A 15,680-nucleotide genomic window follows, 5' to 3' on the forward strand; every position below is an offset into this window, starting at 1 on the left:
AATCCAATTATGCTGCCTCATTTTGCTTGAAAAAAATGAAGAATTCTGCTTGTCACTGAAATGAAACTGTTTACTTCTTACACATTAATAAACAGAAATCATGATGGAAAAGCTCTATAAGCTTCTGAAATTCACCATAGCCAATCTAATTAGGATAATGATCGTGCATAAAAATTGAATGGATTGTACAAATTGCAACAAGCAGTATTAATATATATGCAGATACGTGAGTTCTACTCCATTTAAAAATAACGATTGTGTTTGTACCTCTGAAAGCTTCAAATGAAATGAGAACAAGCTTGTGAAAATTATTAAAGAATATTTTGTGGACTTGAATGTACTTACTGTTTTAAAAATCAAGCAATACCTGGAAATAGGAATTTTCACAGAGAATATCGTAACATATATCTAGCAGACTGATCCAGTTTTCTTGAGAAACAACTACATCTTCTGCCTTTGTGGTTAATGATTTGTTACAGGAATAAGTATGCAAATAATGGGCAGCAACAGTCCAAAAGTGTAGTTCAGATTCATCCCCATACAGCCTGAGAAAAATAAAAACCTCAATTAATGGTTAAGGTTTAAAGTCAGTAAGTGCATTCATACATCCTATGAAACATGCTGCAATCTCAGATGTATTATTTCTTTAAATTTATTTACAGATTTTCTATTCTTAGGAACCTAACATAATACATTAAAATAAAATATAAAAATCAGGAAAAATACTAAAATTATCACTGATATAATATAAAAAGGCCTGATTGAAGAGAATCCTCTGAACTATTTTCCTGAAAGCAGGAAGATTCAGGACTTCATATAACTCTTAATGGTATGACGTAAGGTGAAATAACTGAAGGCTATAACTCCCATCATCTTTGACCATTTAACACGTGGAGAGGGAGTTACGGAAGCTATAAGAAACAAAAGCTGGAATCTAAGGTCTATGTCTGCTTTCCTCCTTCTAGGATATCAAAGAGAAGAATCAGGATAGATCTGATTATGACCAAATTTACATTAGATACTAAGGCTGTTCCAAAAACCTGTGCAACTGATCAAGCATTCTTCAGAAATCCAGCCAAGGTACTTCCCAGATAATCAAAATAGCAATATCCAATAAACATTTGCCTATCCATCTGCAATAGTAAAAGATACTGAATTGTTAACCAATGTTATATTACCTCAAAATTAATAAGGTTAATGGGAACCATTTCTTGCACAATAGTTATTACACTTAATTTTACAATGGTTGGGGTAAATAAATTATAACAAACCAATATATTACCCTAATGAAGTTTTCCTTACTTTTTTTCATTTCTGTACAAAAACTAACACAGCACTAACTGGATCTAATCCTGGTTGATCTACACTGTTAAACATAAATAGTGTACTAATTTTGAAACAGAAAATATTCAGGCTTAGCACTACGTAAGAACTATTATTAAAATAAACTTTTGGAGGTTATTTAGGAAATGTTATATTACCTTGAAACCAATAAGCAACGCTGCAAAAGAGTGAATTCTGGATCAAGCAAAAGTTTCTTGACATCACTGTAAAAAGAAGTTAAACCATTTCAGGCCTGTATTATCAATAACCTCCTCTTTTACCAAAAGTAGTTTTGAAAAGAATAAAAACAAACAACTGTTTACTGAGAAGCAAACTATTCTCATTCATTTTAACAGAATTAAAACAATAAATAAAAAATACAACCTAACTGTACTTTACTAACTTTACATGCTACTGAAGATAAAAGTATTGTACTACTGCACCAAACTAAGAAAGCTACTTTAATAAATATGTCAAGTTATTGAATTAAACTGTTGGAAAATAAAAACCTAATGCAGCTTGGTAGTATAATTATTAATCCATTTTGAAGATATAATATAAGAAACTCAAAATATGCTTACTTGGACAATGAATATAACTGCTCTTGCAACATATTTTTAATATTTTCATTCTCTGGATAATTGCTGTAGAACAAATGAACAAAGATTTAAAAGTCAAATATTGATTGTTTATGTGACATCAAGATGTTTCAACTCCTTAACGACTACAGTAGTCAAGTGCTGACAATCTGAAATTAAATTTACATTGCTGTTCCTAAGTTCAATTTGGTCAGACTCACAAGGAAAAGCTTTATCTTTACATAAAAACGTAAGTTTCCTCTACCAGTTGTGTCTGAATCTAGGCGGAATTGCTAATCTCTGAATTACAGCTGAAGAGCCAACGTTGACTAAAATAAGTTTCTATGGTTATATGGCTAGCATGACTACACGACGAAGGCACACAGAATGCTGTAACCTCCCCCCAAAAATGGTACCTATTTATCTAGTTGCATTTACATGCTAGGCTGGCAAGAGCTGGAGCAAGTAATAGAAACTCACTCTGTCACATAGTACTTAGGTACATAGTACTTAACTGCCAACTTTCTGGTTGAAAAGCCCAATGTCTTTACTGCTCAACCGCTGAACCCAAACCTTATGTATACGTGGCTATTTTCTAATCTTTCTAAATCAAAGGCCTCTATACTAAAAGTAAGTCTTACATGTATGATATATCCAAAGAATACTTATTATCCCAAGGTTGGTGAAGTAAGAAAGCTTTTAAAGCTAAGGATGCTCGCGGAGGAGGAAGATATGGACACCATACGGGTTCTACAAATAAAAATAGGAAAAGAAAAAAACTAAAATCAATATAAAAGTCAATCTGATTATAAAATTAATGTTTATTCTACCCTTAACTAACAACTGTCTTTACTGAACTTTTTTGAAAAATGAAATACAAAACCTATTGCCATAGCAAGACCAAATGATTATAGCAGGGGTGGCTGGAGAATTCTGGGAGTTGAAGTTTACAAGTCTTAAAGTTGTCAAGGTTGGACACACCTGGATTTTAGCAAATGAGTAACTTCTTACTAAATTTGTGTGTACTACTTAGCTATTCAGGATAAGAAAGAAAATAGCAACTAAAGGCAAGTAATATTCATTGAACATCTTAAAAAGTGAATATACTTTTATTTTTTTGGAGGAAAGAGATTTTGTGTATTAATAGTATTTCTTCGGGATAAGGGATTGGTATTATGTTTAGATTTTAGAACAGATTTTCCTTTGTGGACATTCATATAAAAATAGTTTTATAGAAACAATCAGAGCCGTAACAACAAAGATATGATACATAACTAATAAATACATTTATTTTTAAAATCATTTAAGACATTTAGTTATGTCAGAATCCATTTAATGGCCTTTAGAAGAAATCTATGTAAAAGCTTCTTTTTGGTGGTTAAGCTCCTAAAATAATTGTTCCCATGAAAGTTTGTATCGGCTGAAGGAAGTATTTGAATTTTGCTAATAGGAAAGAAGACAAAACATGATCACAGACCTTTTATCACACATGGCATCATTTATTTTTGTGTGGTCTGGATCACTTCATTTTTTGGATATCCCCACTGTACTGTAAAAAATTCTAGCCCAACTTCCAACTCATGAGTGATCCAGGCTTATTGTTATAATTCTGTATTTTGGTCTTTGGTCTCTCAATTATGCATATAACTGGACTAATTATTATTGGAAATATTTGGCTTAAATATATTTCTCTGTTTGTATCACAATGTAGAGTCTTATAGTTAGTTATGCAAATACCAGGTTGGGGTTAAAGTGTTTCAAATTTTCCTACTGAGCACTATATAAAATATTTCAATATTCAGAAGGCAAATTTAAATGTTAAGTAGGTTTGTAGGCCCTCCTTTTGAGGCCCTAGATCTAGACTGTCATGGCTTAATCTATTTCTGTTTGTTTGTTTGTTTAAATCAGTATAGCTATTTAATTGCATAGACCTTTTCTGTTCCATTATTAGAGACTGTGATTGGAAGAGATGATGTGGGAAGATGTTGGGGAAAGAAACTGTTACTAAACACATAATTAGGGCTGTAAAGCCAATGCAGGTTATGTTTAGTTGCATCTGCACTGACAGATAAATACTGTTTTTAGCCAGGTATGCAAATTACTGCTTTCAAAAAAGGAACAAAAAAAATGAAATCTCTATTATTATGAAGAGAGTGTTTGAAAACAGCATGAATCTGTTTCACAGCAGTTAAACAAAGGTGGGAGTTTGTTATTCATGCAGGAGCAAATTGTTTTCTACATGGGTTTTAACAAATTTGGAAAGATGATTTCATGCCTCAATAAGCATAGAATGTCAACTCACTTTACTCTTGTGAACTTAAGGTGAAAATGAAGCAGAAAAGGTTGGATTCTTGTTTGATTTCGGAGATCCTATTGTTTTCTATACTTAATTCTTTCAAATTTTGCCCCATCAAAACACAGGAGACTAGAATCATTCGGATGGAAGCAAATTATCAGAAATATTCCATTGGAAAATTCTCAGTGGGTCTGTTTTCAGAGCTTGAAATAAAATGTTTTCTTTAGTGCATCTACTATTTTGCTAAAGCAGTCAGTGCCATTTACTTAATACAAAATTCTAGACAGATGTATCTACACGCCACTGGATTCTCTGTTCTGTTTTCTTCAGCAGTAAAAATAAAAGTCAATCATACACTCATATGGTAAATCAGTACTAGAGATTTTATCACGTGGAAAGGGAAAATCCTCCCTACATAGATAATATAATGTTTCACAAAAATATCTGGCAATAAATTAAAAATTTAATATTAGAAGGTCTGGATATGAGTAATCCTATGAACAATAGGCGTAATTTATAGATTCACTCTGGTAATCAAATGGCATAATAAAAAGCACAAAACAGTATTTTAGATTTATAGACTGCAAGTAGAAATTTTGCAGAAATTATATATTATCTTTCTGTACCAAACAGAAAACTAGAGTTTATTTTAAAGTTGGACATTATGTACACTTTTGTAATTTGCATATAATATGAGAATTAAAAAAATGATAAAAGGTCATTGATTTTTTGATAATTAAAAGTGGAAATACAAACTTCATTGATAAAAATATTAGAGGTAGAATTATTGTTGCTCAACTGAAGCACACTGGGATTGCCTTGAATTACAGAAGGTTTTCTAGCCTTCTTTTCCTACTGCAAAGCTAATGGATTTTCCAGAATAACATGCAAGGTATTGCAAAGAATGCAACCAGTGTAGAGAATTGTGACTCGGAAAGGGATGAACTACCACCTGCAGCATCCAGTATCACAATCAGTCAAGCTGCTGGGGTTGCTGAGAATAGGAATATAGCAATAGCAGGCAGACTGTGAGTTCCCCATGAGTTTAGGAAAAGGAAGAAGATCAAGAGCATATAAGCCATGAATTTCTGTTTGCAAATTGGGATCTTTATATCCAATTCAACATACGAATATATGATTTTTTTGCAGTCAATATTTTGTGAGCAGGAACCGGAAAATTAATCCTTTGAAATTATGACTTATTTAGCTTGTGAGCCTGGGGACTGGCAAAAAGACAGTCTTTTTATTATATTCTGCACTAAAAGTAGACTTTAAAAAACAGGCTTTACTTCTTTGCTTTTTGGCAATTCAAGTACTCTATGTCTAAAATTCTGAGTTTCTCTACAATTCCACATTGTTCTTATGATGTAAGTTAAAATCACCCCAGTTCTTACACCTACAATTTGAAATTCATGCCATATCTATAAATCAAATAACTCTGCCCACTCCAATGCTGATTGAAACATTCCCATTTTACTCCAGCAATACTGTACAATGCAATTCCACACACACACACACACAAAAAAAAGAGGGGGGGAAGTATGGGGATAGATTGGATCTTTACCTTACCTGATAATTCTTGTTCATCCATTCTAAAGCACGCAGGCTTCATGGTCATTTCTAGCACTCTGATACAACCATCATCTGAAGCTAATATCACTTTGTCTGATGTGCACCAGTCAACATCAAGTACACGGAAACTGACATTTCTGCCACTTCTTAAACTGCTGACCATCTGGACCTAAAGGATACAGCAAATCTTAGCTTTAAAATGTTTATTTGATACTTCATGTAAACATAAGCTAAAAAGAATTTTGTGGATTGCTATTCTGTATACAAATTAATTACTAGTATTAATTTCTGCTTTATAATTTATGAACAAATATCCTCTTATTTGTTGTGATGGATTTATTTTATTGGTTTATTCTGCAGGAGTTCAAACTTACATTGATTCATGTTACTTTTCTCGACAACAACCCTTTAATTGCGGACTGAATTTGGCTCTCCAGCACTTTATCCATTGGAAATAATGCTATGATAACTTGAAATTGAATATACTATCCTTATTTTGATTTCTAAATGCAGTCAAGAGATTTACTGAATCTAAGAAGGCCTTAACAGTCTAAGTGACACCTATGTCTTCTAGTTAATTTTTAAAAAAATTACTATATAGAACAAATTCAGAGGGGGAAAAAAAAATCAACTGAATTGATACCTTACCTCCTTTGTATCCCAAACCTCAGCCCCATCATTGTATATTGCTATCAGCTTTTGGTTTCCTTTCCCAGGAGCAAAGCGAATCTTTCTCACCCAGCCTCGGTGGGTGGGGATGCCCCTGGGAGACGATGAACAAGGAACAGATGGGGAAAACTGCTTAAATCAGGGGTAGGCAATTCATTTTGCCAAGGGGCTACATAAGAAACAGGGGCTGCTATTGATACCCGCCACCCGCCATCACTGTTACAAGCCAGACAGGGATAGCCAAAAGGATGGATATAGCCCACAGGCTGTAAAATGCCCAGGTTTTGACTTATAACCGTCACCATCTATATGGGTATCATTGATCTGCCACTTCTTTGCTTGTCAGAAGCTGGCTGGGAAGGTGGCTAATGGTGATTACGTGATCCTAGAATGCTGCAACAGCCATAAATATACCAGTTGTCAAGGACCCAGATTTTGATCACATGCATGTGGGGATGCCTTGATGGTTATAAGTGGGAAGACTGGTCATTTAGTTTTTTTGTTTTGGTTTTTGGTATCATTGTAACTTATGAACAATAAACTAATAGTTGTAGTTAAACAAAACCTGTACTATGTCGATCACTATGAAGAAGTCAGTCACAAGATACAAATCATTTATGATTTTGGTTTTATAGAATTTTAAGCAAATTACCTGGATACCCTAGCTTTTAAATCCCAGAAGTTCAAATTGCCATCAACATCTCCCAGAACTAAGATATCACCTTTCCAGGCAATGCATGTAATACTGCCCATACTTCCCTACAAAAAATTAAAAAGCAAAGATTAAAAATCAGTTAAATTGTAATTTGAAATATACATAAACTTAGAGGAGGTGACTTGCCTCTTACACACCCATCATTATTTAAACATATAAGTCAATTGGATAATCATTTAATAACATTAATTTATGGAAGGCTGAATTATTTTTATTTGTATGTCAAAAATGAGATATTGCAGAACTTTCCTTCTTTTTCTCTTTCATCAGTAGATAGACAGAAGATAAAGAAAGTAGGAACTTTCATTACATTTACTGCAAACTTTTTAGAACTATAGCTATTGAAAGCAGACATTCAGCGATGAACTTACATCAGGAGGAATCTTCGCACTGTCTTTGACAGAATTCCCTTCCACTGTCAAGTGGTAAACTTGTCCATCAGTATCTGTAAAAACAAAGTGCTCCCGAGCAGAAATGTTCTGACTTAATTCAGATTTACTCTCTGCTTCCTGCAACAAGCTTTAAAAGAGAAAGCAGCAAGTGTTTCATTCAGTCTATATCTGTAATATAGGTGCATGTGCACAAATGCTTAAAATATATATCACAGGAAAGTAATCCTGTATTAAGCAATTTAACATAAAGGACTAGGACTATCATGTGTAAGCTAGACAGCCATATTTATTTGAAAGAAATAAGTAAAAATATATCAAATAAAATCTGTAATTTTTTTAAAAAAGTGGTTTGATAAAATTATATTTCAGTATTAAATTGTACCCTTCTATGGAATAGACAAAAGATGTATTTTACTACAGCACTGTACAACACATTTTTGCATTTTATTCTTTCTGTTGCTGTCCCAATGCTGCAACATTATCAAGTTGATAGCTGATTTAAATTACAGTCCAGCTAAACTTTTTATTTTCATAGTCCAGAATTAGTGACATAAATGCTAATGGGGAATAATCTTGAGTAGATGACATCTCTGAGAAATACTTAGACTGGTATTGATACCTGATCATTGAAGACTCCAGACTGCTCTGCTCTGTATCTGATACCACTGTTTGCCTCGCCATCGCCTCACGGGCTGCAAGCTGCTTCTTTCTTAAACTCTTCAGATTATGAGAAGGGGACCATTCCTAACAGAAGAAAATCCAGAACTTTCCACATATAAAGATTTATTAATAAAAAATTCACTCAAATGTATTTGGAGAAAGCAATGAATAATGGACAAGTCACTGCTATAGTTTTTCTAATAATCTGAATTTAAAAAGGTAAATAATATGTGTATTTATCCAAATGGATTGTAAGAATTTTTTAAACAAACTTCAACTCATGCAAGAATAGCTAACATTTATATACATATATACATACATACATATGAGAGAAGTTAGATAAAATTTATATCTCACCAAAGCAGTAATTGTAGGGAAGTTTTTAGACATTTCTCTGAGAAGAGTACATGTCCTGATGTCCCATAATTCCAAAGGTTTATCTTTGAATACAACTGCCAAATACTGCCTAAAAAGAAATACGTAAGAAAATTTCATCACAAGTATGACTATACTTCATCCTGTTTTAGGTACTGTCCTAGAATATGTACTTAATGGCTTTGTAAAAGTCCTTATATAATTTTAATAATTTTTGATTTGGAGCTGCCCAGAATTGGTTTTAAGTGGGTTGTAAGATAAGTAACCTAAATAATTTACCAATAAAACACTGGTGTTAATAACTAAATCCTATGGCGCTGCTGGTAAAGGCCCAAAGAAGCTTAAATTTACTTCTTTAAAGAGATGAAATTAACAATAGCATAGCATTTATGAAAAACTATTTATGAAATCCTTACGTCTAATACATATTAATATGGGAAATGAAGAAAACAAGGCACAGATTTCTGGATAAATTCTAGTATTACTTTGAAACAGAATATTTTCAGTGTCATATTATTGAAGAAAGCAATAGGAAATAGTTCTAAAGAAAGGGGAACAGAAGAATAAGAATAATCCTATATGCGCTACACTAACAAACCACTCAATATTTGAATGATAGACAGCACTGTTATATGCATTAGTTTCTCACTTGAATATTCAAATTTATTTGCTTGAAATAAATCCATTCAAAGAGGGTAAACAACAGATTCTATATAAACATGTAAATAATTAGGGTAACTTTCTACAGGAATCTTAACATAACCCACTACAGTGACTTGCTTACTTCAAATGGGACACCTTTATCATTTCAATTGCTGGTTCATCGTTGCCTCGCTCCCCACGAAAGGCAATGCTCCTACCTAAGAAGATGATGGACAACAGCAAACCTGTCATGACTGATCTTGCAAATTCTTACTTTAATTCCATTACATATTCCCTACTTTACATTAGTTTCCAAGTTCCGTACATTACGTTTTCTGTATTATAAATAAATGCCACACTGAGATAATTAACATGAGATACTGTTAAACTTTTGGTTCCAAGCCATCCCATTTTTCACATGTATTTTTTCCCTAATTTTAAAAGCTCAGTGTAAATTATAGTAAATGCAAACAATTTCTCTGTGAACTTGGACTAATCCTCTGTTCAATTCAGCCACTTGTCTGAAATGTGGTATAGGGTCCCCTGCTTGAGCAGTGGGTTGGACTAGAAGACCTCCAAGCTCTATTCTGATTGTATTGATTCCATCAAGCTTCCAATGCTGAAAGTCTCTTAAATGTCTTATTCATACAAACTCATACAAACTGTTCATGACATAACAACTTCCGCAAAAAGTTACATATTATCTAAAAATGATCCAGACAGCTAATAGAGGTTCTCTTCATGTAAATGTTGCTGCATTCGTTACATTCATTATACTGAACAGCAACCACTTTCTCTCATTGATATTTATGTATCCCAGTTTACAATGAGTTTCAATCACTTCTTTCAGAATGTTCTGCAAAGAATTTGAAATTAATAGCCACTAAGTCATACACCAAAAACTGTATAATGATTCTCCCATGCTTATTTAGGAGAAAATGGATACACTAAACCAGAATTATTATCTTTTGTGATCCATCTTTCTTTCCCACCAGTACTGTATAATATAAAACTGTGTTTAAAATATTGTGGACCAGATTTAACAGAAACTCTATCAGTATTTTCTTTTGGTAGCAATTTTCGTTAATTAGTAAGATCATCAGACAATGCAGCAGTTACTATAGAGGAATATTAAATTCCAGCCAAATACATTTTAAACTCATCTAAATGTATTTAAAACTTTATCCATTTGAAAACTTTGCTGACTATAATGTGGCATTATAGTCACATTCTTAGTATTTGCTTCTTGCTTCTTTAAAAAAAAGAGAGAGAAAGGCACTATATAAGCCTAAGCTAATAGTATATGGAAACCATTATGGCATAATGTAAAAGTCAGATCATTTAAGCATAAGATCAAGGTCTGAATCCTAATTTAGACACAAAGACCAGTGGTGAAGTGGGGAATGCACTGAGCAAACCAAATATTTCAAAGTTAAGTCACTGATCTTTCTACTGCTGAGGTCCAAGCAATTACGCATTTCCACATGTGCATCCACATAAGGAAACGACTTTATCTCTCACTGATAATATCTGTAATCAGTGGGAGATATAAAGCTTAGCAGTACCTACAGCATCATTACTAATATGTACAAAGAAGAATTGGGTATTTAAAATGTAATATTGTTGTAACAATACATTTATTAAGTCTAAGAAGGACTGAACTAGCAAGCTTTTAAAATTAGTTTTGAATGTGTATTCTAAAAGGAAGTCAAAGTGCTTTTCATGTAACAAGTGTTCAACAGTTTTGCAGATACTGGCAAAATCTGTCAATTTATGTTTTGAACACAAAATATGAATGTCAAATATATTGAACTTTCTGAGCTATAGTTATCTTAAGTTTTTAAATTTTTTTTAAAAAATGAATTAGCCATTCATCTCATATATTTCATACCCCACATTGTAATAACTTTAAATCCATCAGACAGAATTCAGTACAAATGCATTCTGCACAGCTAGTACATTCCTCTATCTTATCAAATATTATACTTTGCAAAGCATTTACCTGTGGGAAGATCAACCACTTGCAATTCGTTTCTCACTAATCCCAAATTATTAGGTGTAGATGTAGCAAACGAAAGGAAACCATTCAAGCCTGTCCATTCAATACCCCTATCAAGAAATAATATTGAAGTATATTATACAGGCATTTTGAAGTATAGGAAATAGTATAATTTTATGGGACAAGGAACAAAAATAGTCAACATGCATTGGAAGGGGAATAAATACACTTTACAACAGTCAATATTTCTCTTGAAATGAAAAAATAATAATCTTACCATACCATGGACCACGGTAGATTCATCATACAAAATTATTAACATATACAAAAGTTGTGAAAATCAGTAACACAGAATATTTTCAACAGCTTAAATTCCAAGAAGTCATTAAAAATTAGCCCAAAATTCCAAGTTTAAAAAAAGGAACTCCCATTACTTTAAAGTTGTTCTGTATAAATTGAGAATGGAGAATGATATTAAAAAATGTCTCAATATCAAGAGATTGATAATGAATAATCCTTTAAATAAGCTGCATTATTACTAGCAGAAACACAGCAGTTAACCTAGCAATAATTTAAAGTATTATAAGAAGATATAAGGCAAGGATTTTTAATGTTACTTTACATTCAGCACTGTTGTATATATTTTCCATTAAAAATATGAAGTCTCAATAATATAAATCTACAGATAAATACATGGAATACATGGATGGAAGCAAACTAACATTTGCATATGTATAATTTTCTTGCAAAAATAAATGCTGTAGTTCATGTACAGTTTTGAAAAAATGACTATTTCTAGTATTATTTCTAGTAAATTAAAAAACCATATCTGCAAAGTTATTCAAGATCTCCCGCAGGCTACAATAAAAAGCAAGCTCTATTTCTCTGTGAAATATTTTTTCACAGGCCTATAGATCTAATTTGATTAAAAGCTAAACATGCAGCATGTACCACTGAACACAAATCTGTATTTTCATGTAAATGGAGAATGCAAAAACTAAATTTGAAGCTTTGTAACATAATAAGTATTCCAATTATATTGGAAGTGTTTGGAAGCAGTCAATTTTCAACCTCCAAATTTCAAGTATACTGGCATATAAACTGACATTTAATGCAATTAAGGGTCACACTACACTTGTTTTATAGATTACAACTCTCTGCTTAAAATGTAACACTCATGAACGTTATTAATAACCTTTGCAGTGGATTTATAGAACAGAAATAAGGAGACTTGGAGCTTTAAAATCTCTGAATAATTCAAGGCAATCTATTTCATGAGTTCCTTTCTAGCTGCAGTAAAGAAACAGTGAAGAAATCAAATTCTTTTGTAATATTCACCCAGTAGCCCAAAACTGCTAAGTCATTTTAGTATAGTTAATCCTCAAACTAGGACAATAACCGAATCACAATTGTAAGTCATTGCATGTGTTAAGTGGGTCACCACATGATAATCCCTGATTTTACTATTTTTTAGCTGCAATCACTAAGCAAATGGTTGTTAAACAAACATGGTCATCATTCAGCAAATCTATTTTATCAAATGGGTGTTTTTTGCCAGAAACCAGAAGCAAATACCAGAAATGGACAAAAACATTAAAAATCAAAATCATGTGACTGTGGGATGCTGGAAACAGAACCTGAATATACCCAACATACTATGCCAGTAACAATTAGAAGATTGCAGAGTACATAAATTATATAAAACTTAAAAGTAACATAGAATGGCTACTTTCCCCAGTGATCTCTATGGGCAACGCAAATCCTCTATAAAAGTTTATTTCTGAGCTTGGTTGTTTCATTACCCAGCTAGGTAATATCATCAGTCAGAGTAAGTGTGGGATTTGTTCCCTGTTTAGATAGCTTGCTCTGTCAGTTTTGGTGAGGGTGTAGTTTTCACTTTGGCACTTTCTTGATTAGGGAATTGTTTTCAGCCTGATCGTTTTGTCTGGTTTATCCTTGGTTATCTGTATATGGGCTGCTGCAGAAGTTGTGTTCTAGTCCTTTCTTTCCCCCCTTCTTAGCTCTAAGATCACAAAGGATTCAACAGTTAAAATGTGACGTACATACATAGGAATCTTCTATACGTTCTTGGCACAAAGTACATATTAATTTTTCATCTACTTTTTGCATTTTTGTCATCCTTAGTACTTAAATACAACCTCTAATTTGGTTTGGCACGTGCTACAGATAAGTGTCATGTATTATATGAAATGCTTTCAAACCTACTTAAAATATTGGAGCAAATTGTAATATCTCTGCACAGGTAACAGATGTTTGAAGTAATATTTATCATTGTCATATTTAGAAAAAACATAAAGCTGAAACATTATGGTGATTCCCAAATCAGATAAGCAATTCACTGGGGAAAAAAGTGATTCAAATAGTTTTGCTTGGTTTATCAGACATTGGTCTTCAGCCAGAAAAACCTCTAAGAGTAGAAACATACAGTAAGATTTTGCACAGTACAATTAATGCATAAATCAAGAAAGGATTAGGAAAGATGGAAAGCAGGAAGGAAAAATTCAAATCTTATTCAAGTTGTAACGTTTATTATTATGGTTACATAATTTGCAAGGAACCAATGGAAAAAGAGGAAAAATGCCTGATTTCTTCATAAAGTTAATAACTTGGGTTTTCCTTCTCTTTTTCCTTTCATTGACCCAATTCTGAAGATGGCAGAGATGCATTATTACATTCAAGATCATACTGCCCCTTATGAATGTAAACTGTTTCTTAGTTCAGGTATTTTTGAAGATTTATAATCTGACAGATGGTGAGACTGCATTTTCCTAATTAAAACCAGCTACCATCTAAGGCACTGAGTGCCAAAATGGGACAGCGCACACGTGCGTGCCAAAAACTGGAAGAACAGGTCCCCGGCATGTGCTCACAGGAGGGCTGGAAACCAGAACACACATGCACGCTGGCCCCTTGGTCTTCTAGTTTCTGGCACTCCTGTGTGTGCAAAGACCAACTGGCTGCCGCGCGCATGTAGGCCAGGGTGCTGTTCTTTTGGTTTCCCACGTGCACGAAGACTAACTGGCTGGTGCACATGCACGTGCTGGAACTCAGAAGAGCACTGGGCACCGGCTGGGCATGCCCGGAGAGATGGCTCTGCGTGCCACTTCCAGCACACGTGCGACACATTCACCATCATGAATCTAAGGCATAATAGCAGAAATATCTTAAAAAGAAATCTAATGGAGAAAATAATTTTGAATGAAACAGGCTTTTTGGAACACAAGTTTGTGTCATTTAATTATTCTATCTGATGCTTTTAAAAACTTTCATAAATAAAGAATATCAGAAACCCCAAATGGAATTAGAAAGTTATCATCTCAGTTTGATGTATACTCCAGATCTAATTAAAAAAAAAATAGGCACTCTATTTTCTCCTACAGGAAAGACAGAATGATTTTAAGCAAACAAACACAGGGAAATGTTAAGCAATCTTTTTTCTCCTAACTCCTGAATGATGCTCTATTCATGATCCCAAGTTCGGCTAGGTATTGGGAATGAGATTTTTTTTAATGAGGTACAACTTAAAAAAATCTCCCTCTCATAAATGGTTTGAATCTTATTTGAACCAGGCAGGTCTGTCTATATTGCAATGTACTAAAAAAAGGCAAATTTTATGTTCAGGTTCAATCAATGTGCATAGTAGTCACCAATTCAAATGTTTATTATACAAAACCATATTTACAATGAATCAATTATGATTCTATTTAAGGAAGTGACATTATTTTACCAATGGACTATCATCTCAGAAAATGTCAAATGTTTGTATTTATTTTATTTCCCAACCCCTTCCAGGATCAAAAACAATTAAAAGTAACTCACTTGACTTCACAGGAATTAATGCTTAATTCTTTATATAGGTATCCACTAGTAAGATTATACACCAAGACTGACCCATTGCTTGTTCCTGCAAAGAATCATTTTTTATGTATAAAAATAACAATTTATATTAGTGTTTTACAACCAACTTTGCGAATAAACATGAGTCTTTCAATTAATTTTCCTGATTCTTCTACACTACAGCAACAATGAACATGTAAGCTATTATCCATAGCAAATTAGCAATGTCAGTTTACAAAGTTGATGCAAATCCTCTATATAGAAACCCAGATGGCTGCTGAGGAAAGAGATATCCTTAACGCTCCTAATTTCTATTTGATCAAGGATCAGGAAAGTATTCAAAGATAAAGACTGTCTAACTTTCCAGGGACCTGGGCCAGGCAGATATTGTTTGAATTATTATGGTTCTTCACGCAGTAAGACAGATTTTAGATTTAGCATTTTTATCCACCTATCAAATCCTTTCATGCAGCTAGTCTGTTGTTTAGACTGGATTTGGCATTTTTATCCCTCTATTGAGTCCTTTCCAAGGTCCTGGGATAGGCAGATGTTGTTCTTTGATGGTGTTAGGGGTGTCATCTCAGGATGTAAGCTGTTCCAA

At 33.2% G+C, this 15,680-nt stretch overlaps 1 protein-coding gene across 2 annotated transcripts in view; it reads right to left on the reverse strand.

Moving 5' to 3' along the window:
* Positions 1 to 15,680, reverse strand: part of WDR11 (WD repeat domain 11) — a 48,536-nt gene that overhangs the window by 8,631 nt on the left and 24,225 nt on the right. For both annotated transcript variants that reach the window (XM_087932639.1, XM_087932640.1), the window contains 13 exons: positions 15,062 to 15,146; positions 11,225 to 11,331; positions 9,365 to 9,440; positions 8,563 to 8,671; positions 8,165 to 8,289; positions 7,525 to 7,672; positions 7,091 to 7,197; positions 6,418 to 6,532; positions 5,767 to 5,938; positions 2,543 to 2,651; positions 1,905 to 1,967; positions 1,482 to 1,547; positions 368 to 545 (listed from right to left, as the gene is read on the reverse strand). In XM_087932639.1, coding sequence (XP_087788765.1) covers positions 368 to 545; positions 1,482 to 1,547; positions 1,905 to 1,967; positions 2,543 to 2,651; positions 5,767 to 5,938; positions 6,418 to 6,532; positions 7,091 to 7,197; positions 7,525 to 7,672; positions 8,165 to 8,289; positions 8,563 to 8,671; positions 9,365 to 9,440; positions 11,225 to 11,331; positions 15,062 to 15,146 — 1,460 coding nt within the window. The remainder of the gene's footprint in view (positions 1 to 367; positions 546 to 1,481; positions 1,548 to 1,904; positions 1,968 to 2,542; positions 2,652 to 5,766; positions 5,939 to 6,417; positions 6,533 to 7,090; positions 7,198 to 7,524; positions 7,673 to 8,164; positions 8,290 to 8,562; positions 8,672 to 9,364; positions 9,441 to 11,224; positions 11,332 to 15,061; positions 15,147 to 15,680) is intronic.

Source organism: Pseudonaja textilis, chromosome 4 (assembly GCF_049901715.1).
Source record: "Pseudonaja textilis isolate UNSWEBS1 chromosome 4, rPseTex1.2, whole genome shotgun sequence".
Classification (NCBI taxonomy): Eukaryota; Metazoa; Chordata; class Lepidosauria; order Squamata; family Elapidae; genus Pseudonaja; species Pseudonaja textilis.